This window comes from Notolepis coatsorum (assembly GCF_963971535.1).
Source record: "Notolepis coatsorum genome assembly, chromosome: 1".
Classification (NCBI taxonomy): domain Eukaryota; kingdom Metazoa; phylum Chordata; class Actinopteri; order Aulopiformes; family Paralepididae; genus Notolepis; species Notolepis coatsorum.
The window spans coordinates 162,075,024-162,086,205 of record NC_140165.1 but is presented as its reverse complement, the minus strand read 5'-3'; the positions used below and the strand labels follow the sequence as shown (position 1 = coordinate 162,086,205).

Below are 11,182 nucleotides of genomic sequence, written 5' to 3'. Positions count from 1 at the left end.
CAATATGATGGAACGAAAATAGAGGAAGTGAGGAAGGGTGTGTTGGTGAGGCGGGACCCGGTCAGGTGTGGGTGTACAAGTTGTTTTCGTGATGGAGTACAATAGGTACAAGAGATAAGAGGTATCTCGATAGGCTTAAAGAGCGGGACGCGATAAGCCAAGTACGAATATATAACTAGGCGTAACGTGATTGGCGCTGAGAGAAACGTCAGTGGCCAATCAGATCGCGGAACCCGAACGCGGAACTGAAAGTGCATTGGTAAAAATCTTTACGCGCGTGGGACACCTGCTTTACAAGAAGACCAGGGCCCTCATTCATCAACGTGTTCTACGCACAGATCTGTGCTTACCCTGTGCGTACGATCATTTCTAAGCAAAGAGTGGGATTCATCAATTTCAACTTGAACTTGACTTCGTGCGTACATCTACGCACAGGTCAGACCTGGCGTACCTAGCTCCCAGTGGTAGAATATCGTTACTACGCATAAGCACTCCTCAGTCCTGCATTAGTTTCAAGGCGGAAATAAAGACACTGGCACGTGTTCTGTATGACCCCCGTGATTCATCATAGTTCATTGTGAAACAGCGATATTAGTGTAATTATTGTCAAACCCTAAACAGCATCAACTTCTGAATGTAGGATGCAGGATGGTTAACGTTGCATTATTTGGCCGATACGTTGTTGGCTGATAAGGAACGCATGACCCAGGCCTAATCTCATTTAATTAAATTGCAATGTTATTATATCTGTCATCAAAATATCACTTAAATGCAGGTGATCACGGTTATCCACTGAAGCCATGCGTGGCTAGAATCGTCCCTGACCAACAACGACCCAATTGGAGCGCAGATCGAAGGGAAATCAATCAACAGTTACAATATACCCAGGTGTTCTGTATGACCCGTAATTAATTAAATTGGCGACATGAGTGTAATCGTCGGCAAACCCTATAAATTACATCTGGAACATGGATTTCAGATCCTATTCACCATGGATAACGCAGTCCTCGCAGTGTTGCACGATTTGGGAATGGGCCATGCCCATGGTGCGCTCCACAGGGAGCGCGTCTTCAGGGACAGGGCAGACCTGTTTGCTGAGAGCACAGAGTGGCTCATGAGCAGGTTCCGCTTCCCCAGGGCAATCCTGCTCGACCTGTGCCGGGATCTGGGACCCTTATTGGAGCGCCGAACAAGGCGCACACATGCCATCCCCGTCCACACCCAAGTCCTCTCCACCCTGGGATTCTTGGCCACCGGGACGTTCCAGCGGGAGATCGCAGATCGCTCGGGCATCTCCCAACCCTCACTCAGCAGGATCATGCCCACAGTGTTGGATGCCATCATGTCCCTAATCCCCGACTACATCAAATTCCCATACACACACGCACAGCAGGTCGAGGTCAAGAGGGCTTTCCACGCCATCGCCGGTTTCCCCAACGTAATTGGAGCAATAGACTGCACACACATAGCCCTCAAAACACCATCACAAAATGAATTCAATTACGTTAACAGACTCCTAAATGTCGTTGCCCAGTGGCCAGGAGGAACCCACGACTCGTTTGTGGTGCAGAACAGCTCTGTGGGCATTCGTCTCCAGGCTGGGGTTGTTGAAGACGGGTGGCTTATTGGTGAGTGTTACACATTTAGGCCCATATTGAATCAAATCGTAATGTTATTACTGGTATCTGTAATTAAATTATATATCTTTCAATGCAGGGGATCGTGGCTATCCACTAAAGCCGTGGCTGATGACGCCGCTGACCAACCCCACCACACAACAGGAGGGCACCTATAACCGGGCGCACGCACGCACACGAGTCACCGTGGAGCGTGCAATTGGTCTCCTGAAGGGTCGGTGGCTCTGCCTGTCTGGCACGGGGGGCACACTGCAGTACCGGCCTGAAAAGGTCTGCAACATCATCGTGGCCTGCAGTGTGCTCCATAACCTGGCCATCAGGCATGGCATCCCGCTGCTAAACCCAGAACTACCCGACGACCCCATGCCAGACGTGGAAGAGCCACCTCCAAACGCCACTGGAATGCTGACAAGAGCTAGGATCATAGCGCAGTTTTGAGTGAGTCTACCCCATGCACTGGAAGAACTGCGATTTGTGTCAATTCATATTAATTAAGTAATCATTAGTAACCTGTACATAAAAGGAAAATACTGTTGTTTGAAATCGAATTGAGCTCATTAATGAATTGGAACCATTTTTGAATTGCATTGTACAGTTATAGTTGAATGGAAGTAGCTGACAGTTTAAAGGTGACCAGATGACACTCAGTTCACCGTGCATGCAGATTATCAATCAAACTTCAAAAGAACGGAACGAGAAAAGGCATTCATCCAGCTAATGATTATCTGATTATAATAATGACACCAACGCCAAAGGTGGTTACGGTATTTATTGGTCCCTGTTTTCCGTGAATTTCAGGAGGATGCCCGCCAGACTGGCTGGACCGCGACCAGCTGGGTCTGGACCGCGACCAGCTGGGCCAGGGTCTGGCGTGTGAGCCTCTGCTCGTCCCTCATGTCGCTCAGGAGGGCGATGGTGGTCAATTGGTTGTCGAGGACGGCCCCCGTAAGGACGACCGGGTCCGGGACCGGGTGGGCCCTCTGCTCCCTGCGCGCCGAAGGGGGTCGGCTGCAGGACGCCTCCTGCTCCTCCTGGGTGTCGACGGGGTCGGGGATGGGATTGATGGTCAACTCAGCCGAGTTGCCTGTGGAATGAATAGGCAATTTAATAACGTTTTATTTGTTTGCTAGCAAGGTTCGGAACCATACGGTTGAATATTGTTTCAAATAAATTAAGAGATTCTTGTCATGTTCCTCAATAAAATCGTTGACGACAAAGTGATTTCTATGCCAGTCTTCCTTACTGATGTGACAATTCCTGTATGAAAGGTGCTATACAAATGAAGTGTATATTATATTATTACCTTCCACCTGTTGGCTGGATGGCCCAGCCACTTCGTATGTGTCGGTGTCGGTGGTGCGCGGAATTCCTCCCACCGCCTCGTCCCCGATGATGCTGGCGATTCTCAGGTCCAGTGGGGACAGCTCACTCTGACTCTGAATTGAATTGATTGAAAGACTGTATTAACAGGTTGCAGAATGGGTACAATGCAGTACGGCTCGATACACACAATTGTTAAGGGGATGCAGACCAGATAAATACTTTCGTCTTGTTTACATCAGGGTCCCCCATTTTCAATTCATCATAACAGATATATCATAATAATGATAATATAATGATTGGCATACGACATACCTGCCCCCCGCCAGTCGCACTGGCATTCCGCCTGTGATCGGCCAGGCGCCTCTTGGCCGTCAGTTTGACATCAAACCACTTCTTGCGGGTCTCCGTTATGGTTCTCTGCTGCGGGGAGATGGAATTTACGGCATCGGTGACCGCCTCCCACGCAGCAGTCTTCCTCTTGGTGGTGATGCCAAGGCTGAGGGACCCAAAGAGTACCCCCGCCCTGGCATCCACCTCCGTTACGAGGACCTCCACCTCGGTGTCTGTATAGTTTCTCTTTTTCGTTCGCTTTGCCATCCTCCAACATTCCACGCACAGGGATTCCCTCATGGTATTTGAAGGGGAGGGCCTGACCATATTTGGTTGGTCGGGGCGGTTTTGGTATGCAAATACGTGAAAGCGTGCACGAGCTGCGGCGCAGGGCCAAGGTGGGATTCATCATGACAGACTTCCCTGTGCGTACGCTAGTTCTACATTCCGTGCTTACGTGTGGAAGTAGGTCAAGTTCTACGTCCACGTTGATGAATGAGGGCCCAGGTATCAGTGCAGCATGGGACACCTGGTTTACAAGAAGACCAGGTATCAGTGCAGCATGGGACACCTGGGCCCTCATTCATCAATAGTGTGCGTAGAACATTTCTATTTCCACACGTAAGCACGGAATGTAGAACTAGTGTACGCACAGGGAAGTCGGGATTCATCACACGGTGCGTACGCAGGATCTATGCTCCTCCGTGTTGATGAATACCACTTTGTTCTACCGTCAATGCTCGTGCATGATTATCCATATATGGTCATGAAAATGAGGAAACACCCCCCATGGGATGTGAAATAATGGACTGACCCGAGCGGAACCCTGAGAAACTCCACGAAGATTGTTCACTGCTGTCGAACCAAGAAGACACTATCGCGTATTATGGGATAAATAATAAAAGGCGGACTTGTAAACGGTGATGTCAGATATCAACGGCTCCCTAAGACCATTGCTGCAATTCTGCCTGGACAGCTCAGAATACTAATAAAGACCGTTCGTTGACCACTGTTTGGCGTTGGTTGTGTGTCATTATAACCGTGCTGTAATATGAATGCCTTTATTAGTTGTGTTCGATTGGCTATATGATTTTTAGAGGCATCTATTTTGTTGTCGGCTAATAAAGACTGCGCTGGAATATGACTGCCTTTTCCCGTGTTGTTTGATTGATACCCAGGGATTAAAGTTCTCCTCAATTCTATTCCAAATCGCGATGGATCTCCCGTCAATTTTCTACCTGCTGCATATGATTTCTAGAGGCATACTACAATCTATTTTGATGTCAGTATTGGGTAGCCTATATAAACAATAATAGAGAGCATATACAAGAACAATGAATCTCACTGCATGTATGATGTAGGCATGCCTTTCAATACATGAACTTGAATTCCATCATGTTTGTGTGCGGGACTCACAAGGCTGCTGTCACAATGGGTGGTACCGGTACAGTAATAATTACAGTCCACACAATATCACGATCCATGCCATAGCCTATGTTCTATTAGGACATGATCTGTGACGACAAATGTTCTAGAATGTTTGATTAAGATATCATACTCTGACAGCATGCCTATGAGCAACAAAAACGCGAACTTGAATCCCATCATATACATAGTCTGTCCACTATCTGCATGGTGTCATTGCAATGCGTTTTCTATTCTTTCTTATACAGTAAAAAGGGGGAAGAACACTATATTCATATGACTTATTCTGCTTACAGCTTCGAAATTCCACTTGTTTCGTTTAACGTAAAGCCTTTTAAATATGATCAAAACGTTCCCATGTTTCGGCGGTCTGTGCGCAAAATAATAACGAGTTGAGCTTTATGATTTATGATGAATTGAAAATGGGGGACCCTGATGTAAACAAGACGAAAGTTGGTCTGCATCCCCAATTAACAATTGTATGTACTGAGCTGTACTGTACTGTACCCATTCTGCAATCTGTTAATAAACTTTTCAATCAATCAATCAATCAATCAAGCTACGCGGAGCGCAGTCAGTCAGTAGCCTACACCCCGTATATTCTGATAACGCTATATAAACCATGCTGCATTCATTCTGAGAGAAAGATCTATTATTCCAAATGCTATTTATAGGGTTTTGACCATAATTACACTACTGTTGCTATTTTACAATGAACTATAATGAACTACGGTTCGTACAGAACATGCCAGTGTTATTATGCACAGAAGCTCATTTCCTTGTTGTAATAATATATTCTACCACTGGGCGTCAGGTAAGTGTGGTCTGACCTGTGCGTAGATGTAAGCACGGAGTCAAGTTCAAATCGAAATTGATGAATCCCACTCTTTGCTTAGAAATGATCGTACGCACAGGGTAAGCACAGATCTGTGCGTAGAACACGTTGATGAATGAGGGCCCTGGTTTACAAGAAGACCTGGGCCCTCATGCATCAACGTGGACGTAGAACTTGACCTACTTCCACACGTAAGCACGGAATGTAGAACTAGCGTACGCACAGGGAAGTCGGCATTCATCACACGTGCGTACGCAGGCTCTATGGTCCTCCGTGTTGATGAATACCACTTTGTTCTACCGTCAATGCTCGTGCATGATTATCCATATATGGTCATGAAAATGAGGAAACACCCCCCATGGGATGTGAAATAATGGACCGACTGATTGATTGATTGATTGATTGATTGATTGAAAAGTTTATTAACAGATTGCAGAATGGGTACAGTACAGTACAGCTCAATACATACAATTGTTAAGGGGATGCAGACCAGAGAAAGACTTTCGTCTTGTTTACATCAGGGTCCCCCATTTTCAATTCATCATAACATATATGACATACATGACATACAGATAGACAGTACTGCGACATCTATACATTTATGACATATCAGATTTGCAAATACAGTACTGTTTGTGATACAAAAGTGTCCAGAAAAGGAGTGTATATACATTTGGCATAGAAACTGTACATTGGAGGAGGTTGGTTGGGTGGGGTGGGGTTGGGTGGGTTGGGTGAGGGCTGTACATTGGAGGTGGGGGGGGGGGGGGGGTTGGGAAGGGGGGACACACACATTTTACACTGTACATTGGAATATTGACAAAGCCTTACTTGGTCATTTACTGTACAACTAGGTTAGGACATTTGTAGGGGCCAGTTTCGAATTGCAGTCTCACGTAGGTGTTTTTTGATTGTGTTTTTGAAGGTGGGTAGTGATTCACATTCCTTTACAGCTTTAGGTAGGGCGTTCCACATTGATGTGGCATAATTGCGAAACGTGTTTAGTCCCTTGTTTGAGCCGAATCTGGGTTTTACATGATTTGTGGAGCTCCCTCTGGTGTTGTGATTGTGGTATTCACTGACCTTTGGGAAGTATTTTGACATGTACATGGGTACCTTGGTCGCGTAGTGTATCTTGTAGACCAGGCCCATTGCAAGTTGCTGTACTCTGTCGTCTACTCTAAGCCATCCTAGGTTGTCAAAGTGGGCAGGGGTGAGGTGGGTTCTAGGAGTCAGGTCAAGTAGTAGTCTGACTAGCTTGTTTTGAGATGTTTGTAATTAGTTTTTTAGTGCCTTTGAGGTGCTTTGGTACCATGAGGTGCAAGCATAGTCGTAGTACCCTTGAATGAGTGCTCCTGCTAGAGTCTTCAGGGTATTCTTGTTTACCAGAGAGGAGATCCGGTACAAGAATCGCGTTCGTTGGTTGACTTTTTTTATTACATTGGATGCCATTTTGTCACAGGAAAGATTAGCCTCTAGGATGGACCCGAGCGGGACTCCGAGAAACTCCACGGAGAATTCACTGCTGTCGAACCAAGAAGACACTATCGTTAGGTTATGACTATAACCAAGTTCTGTTAGTTAGGGGCGATGCTTGGCATCGCCTTCTGCACTATCTCGCGTACGTGCACGCGTACTGAATAAACCACAAATGTACCTCTAATACCAGTATTAGTCTGACCACACCCCTCATCAGCTTACCTTCATAAGCAGGTGTGTGGTCACCTGCTCTCCTCCTTCCCAAGCTTTCACCACAAGGTGAGGTCAAGGGCTGCAGCGGCCGTCCGATGCCAAGCATCGCCCCTAACTAACAGAACTTGGTTATAGTCATAACCTAACGTTCTGTATCGTTAGTGGCTTAGCTTGGCATCGCCTTCTGCACAAGGGAGGCCAAGCGGAGCCACTTGGCTGACAAATACACCCCGCTGACAGCCCCCCAAAACCATCAGAACAGGGAGGGCCGAGCCCCCCCGACCCCCCCTAATGGAGGGTATCCCCCCTATTAGAGGCTTCACGGGAAGGCGACGGACCCGACCGTGCGAAGAGCTCTCAAGCAACTTAACGCACAGGGTGAGCAGACCGTGGCTTGACCCCACGACTACACACACGCACAACCCGCATGCCACCCGGGAACGAACGGAGGAACAACCTCGTTACTGCCCCCAGAATCACGGGGTCAAGGGCAAACCCAACCCCGTGGCAAGGCCGTAGCAGCGGAGCGCGAAGGAAGACCCAGACCCACCAAAAGGACTGGACCCCCGGAATGGGGGCCCGGAGAAGTCCATGATGCCAGCATCAAGACCCCACCAGGGGGGCACCTAGTGACCCCGCCCCTCACATCGCCAGCGTATTCGGACAAAGGCCCCTCAGCCGAGCGGGCCCTGTCCCCCTCAACAGCACACCGCCTGGAACACAAGCCCTGCAACAGGCAGACAGCATGGTCATAACACACAAGAGTTAACCAACGGAACAGGCAGTGCACCGGGGAAGACCAGGCAACAGGTCGTCAACCCAAGCCTGGAACAACTGCGGACGAGGCAGGCGCCAGAAAGGACAGCCGAAACAGCCGCCCCGGCGGAAGGGGCGTATGCTGGCGTTGTCGCATAACCAAGCTTTCAACAGCACGTCAGGAGCGGGATCCGTAGACCACACGGCCCCTGACAGCTGCCCACAGAAAAGCCCATACGATCGGCAGACGTCATGAACGTGCAGGGGCACCCTCAACCGGAGAACCGGGAGTTGACACTGCAGCAACACACCAGAGAACCAACCACCCAGGCATTACCCCATGCAATGGTTGGTCCCATAACCCCTCAGGAAAACCCCGAAACGCACCGGCGGCACCACCGCAGCCCGCGTTCCGGTTCCCAACAGGGCCATCCCGGGCCTACAGGTCAACGGGCATCACCCCGGACCGGGCCCGGCGATACGGGGAGCACAGGATCCCAAAGGAGGTTAACCCCACCCAACAGGCTCCTCAGCGCCAAAACGCAAGAGAAGAGCGTAATATGGAAGACCAGCCCCCAGCACCCCGCACTCGGTACCAACAAGGGGTCCCATAACGCACAACCCTGTGACACCCGGATCGACCTAGCATTTTTCCCCCCGAAAAAACCCTAAGTCCCTCAGGGTACCAGAACAGCAGATCTGCATCCCCAGCGGACAACGGGTGCACTGATCTGGACCAGCGCGACCAGAACCAGTCCCGTGCCCTAACTACGCCGACCTGCCAACCCCAGGAGAAGGGGCAGATATGCGCGTCTGATCCCAACATAAAAAGAAGGCGCCACCCAGACGTGTCGGTATGAACCGCGTCCGGCGGCCCACCCCTAGGGCGTGAGACCCTTCCCATATGCCCAGACCCATTCCGTCATCATCCCCTGACATGAACGGGAACCCATCGACAACACACAGGATGTCGGAAGAGGAAAAACCCCCATCCCAATTGCTCCATAAAAACGCTGTTTCACCAAAGCAAACGAGGCGCGCCAGTCAGCAACGGCCAAAGCACATCCTGAGCCAGCACTATGTGTGCGTTTGGACATACCCACATCAACAATAGGCCGCTTAGACCACCATATTGAATCCCCAAGACGCCCAGGGAAACGACAAGAGGGGCGAGATGCAATCAACTCCATGAATGAACATTCAACTCTTTATAAAATAAAGAAAAGGCATCACATGTATGACCTAACTGCACAGCTGGGAGTAAAAAACCCTGTTTTTCACATGATTTTAATCCAGTCACTCTTCTTAATCAGAGTGTAAGACCAGATTCCCCCAGAAACACCTTCCCACATGAGACCACGGTCAAGAAAAAGATATGTAAACTGTGAGACACGTGACCAACAGACTCAAGTTTGACACAAAAACGAGCGCAGCAGGTTAAGTCCTGCGCTCTAACCTCGACATCTTTACGACACCAGCTCATGGAAGGCGTCGCCATAGCAACAACGCTATAACGGGCGGGGAAAACCCACCGGATCCTGTCATAACAGGAGTCGGTAGAATACCCCTCCCCCCCCCCCCCTCCCCCGCCAAGCACTGGCTTGGCCCTGACTGGCTCAGCAGGAAGGTCAACAACCTCTAAACCAATCAAGTGGGTAAAGGAGGGGTTTATCCGACACCCCCTCCCGAAAAACACACCTTCTATCCCTACACACAGAAAACAACCGTAGCCATTTTGAAAACCTCCGGTAGAACAAAACACATATAGCATAAGCTAATACAATGTTAGCTACCCACAAAGTGTAAAAGGGATTACAACAAAAACACAAGTCGCCTGTGCGTGAATCCCATACCCGCAGCCTAAGCTATAGGAAGACGTTGAACGAGAGTAATGGCTAGGCCATGAAAAGTGTGTACGAGCATTACTGCAACTAACAACACAGCGTTGTGAACACATACTTAGTTAAAGCAATGGAATATCACCAGTTCTAATTGCATGTGGAGCATCAAGCTAATAGAACCTATTACCGAGTGTAAGTTGCAGACCTTGCTTAAAAACTCGTAACACAACACAACTCATTCCCCCAACGTAACAGGGTAGATTCATAAAACACAACCCCACCACATGATTTGTATTGAAGAAACACACAGTTTGTTCGGCCAACCACAGTCCCCCTTATATCAGGGAACTTTTTTATTAAATAAATAATATGTGATCAAGGCACAAAATCATAGGGGGGCCGGGGAGGGTGTAGAGGAGGGGACACAGAGGGGGAAAAGTCACTCAACGGCGCCTGCCACCTCGCGCCGCTCGAGTCTGGCCACCCCGGGGAGCCCCGGAGGGACGGTAGGTTACAGTCTGCTGGACACGACGTTCCCTACCGTCTCCTCCGGTCTGGGATGGGCCGGCGGTGGCTGAAGCGTCGTTTCGTCCCCTGGCCCTCTTGGCAGGGCCAGCAGCGGCGGCGGGGGCAGTGGTAGCGGCGGCGGAGACAGCTCGACGTCGCGGAAGCCTTCTGCCCCCACCGGCAAGGACGGGAGGCGGAAAATGGGGTTGGAGGATGGATCTCTCCTCTGCCATCTCTCTGCATGTTGAGGTCATCAATAGCAGGGCCTTCCCGAACAGGCCAGCGTCGGAGAGGGCGGCCGTCAGAAGAGGGGCTCTCTTCTTCTCTGGCACACGGGCCTGCTCCAGCCAAAGGTGACGCTGGCCCAGGGTGGCCAGGGCGCGCACTTTACCCATGGCTATGGCTAGCACCTGGGAGAGGTGCAGCACAGCTCCCGCAGCCTGGGTGATCTGATCGCACCTCACCTCGTTCAGATCCGCGCCGCCCGTCATTATCCCCGATACAAATCTAGCCAGGTGGGCGATGTTAGAGGCCGCAGCCAGCGACTGTGTACCGGCGATAAATGACTGGTCACCCCAATAAGCCAATCGCCTAGCCGACCTCCCCTGGAGGACCGGCTTGCATAGGGGCTCCCACACCATATCCGGACAGAGGAGCGCGGCCATCGGATTGTCAAGCCGAGGTACGCCCTCCCCCATACCTTTGACCAACCCCGACACCCGCGTAACTGGTACGTAGGCGGGAGTCAGTCCCATGATGTTGGAGACCGCCTGGCCCCGACGAACATAGGCCCCCATCGATGGGAAAAATGGGTAGACAACGTCCACCCCTCTCAC

At 50.0% G+C, this 11,182-nt stretch overlaps 1 protein-coding gene across 1 annotated transcript; it reads left to right on the top strand.

The window, feature by feature from the left end:
- Positions 1 to 991: 991 nt before the first annotated feature.
- Positions 992 to 2,075, top strand: LOC311223343 (putative nuclease HARBI1; the record flags this gene model as incomplete). The annotated part of the gene is made up of 3 exons (XM_084308134.1): positions 992 to 1,438; positions 1,535 to 1,628; positions 1,717 to 2,075. The coding sequence occupies 3 exons, from the start codon at positions 992 to 994 to the stop codon at positions 2,073 to 2,075; spliced, it is 900 nt and encodes a 299-aa protein (XP_084164260.1).
- Between the last annotated feature and the right edge of the window lie 9,107 nt (positions 2,076 to 11,182).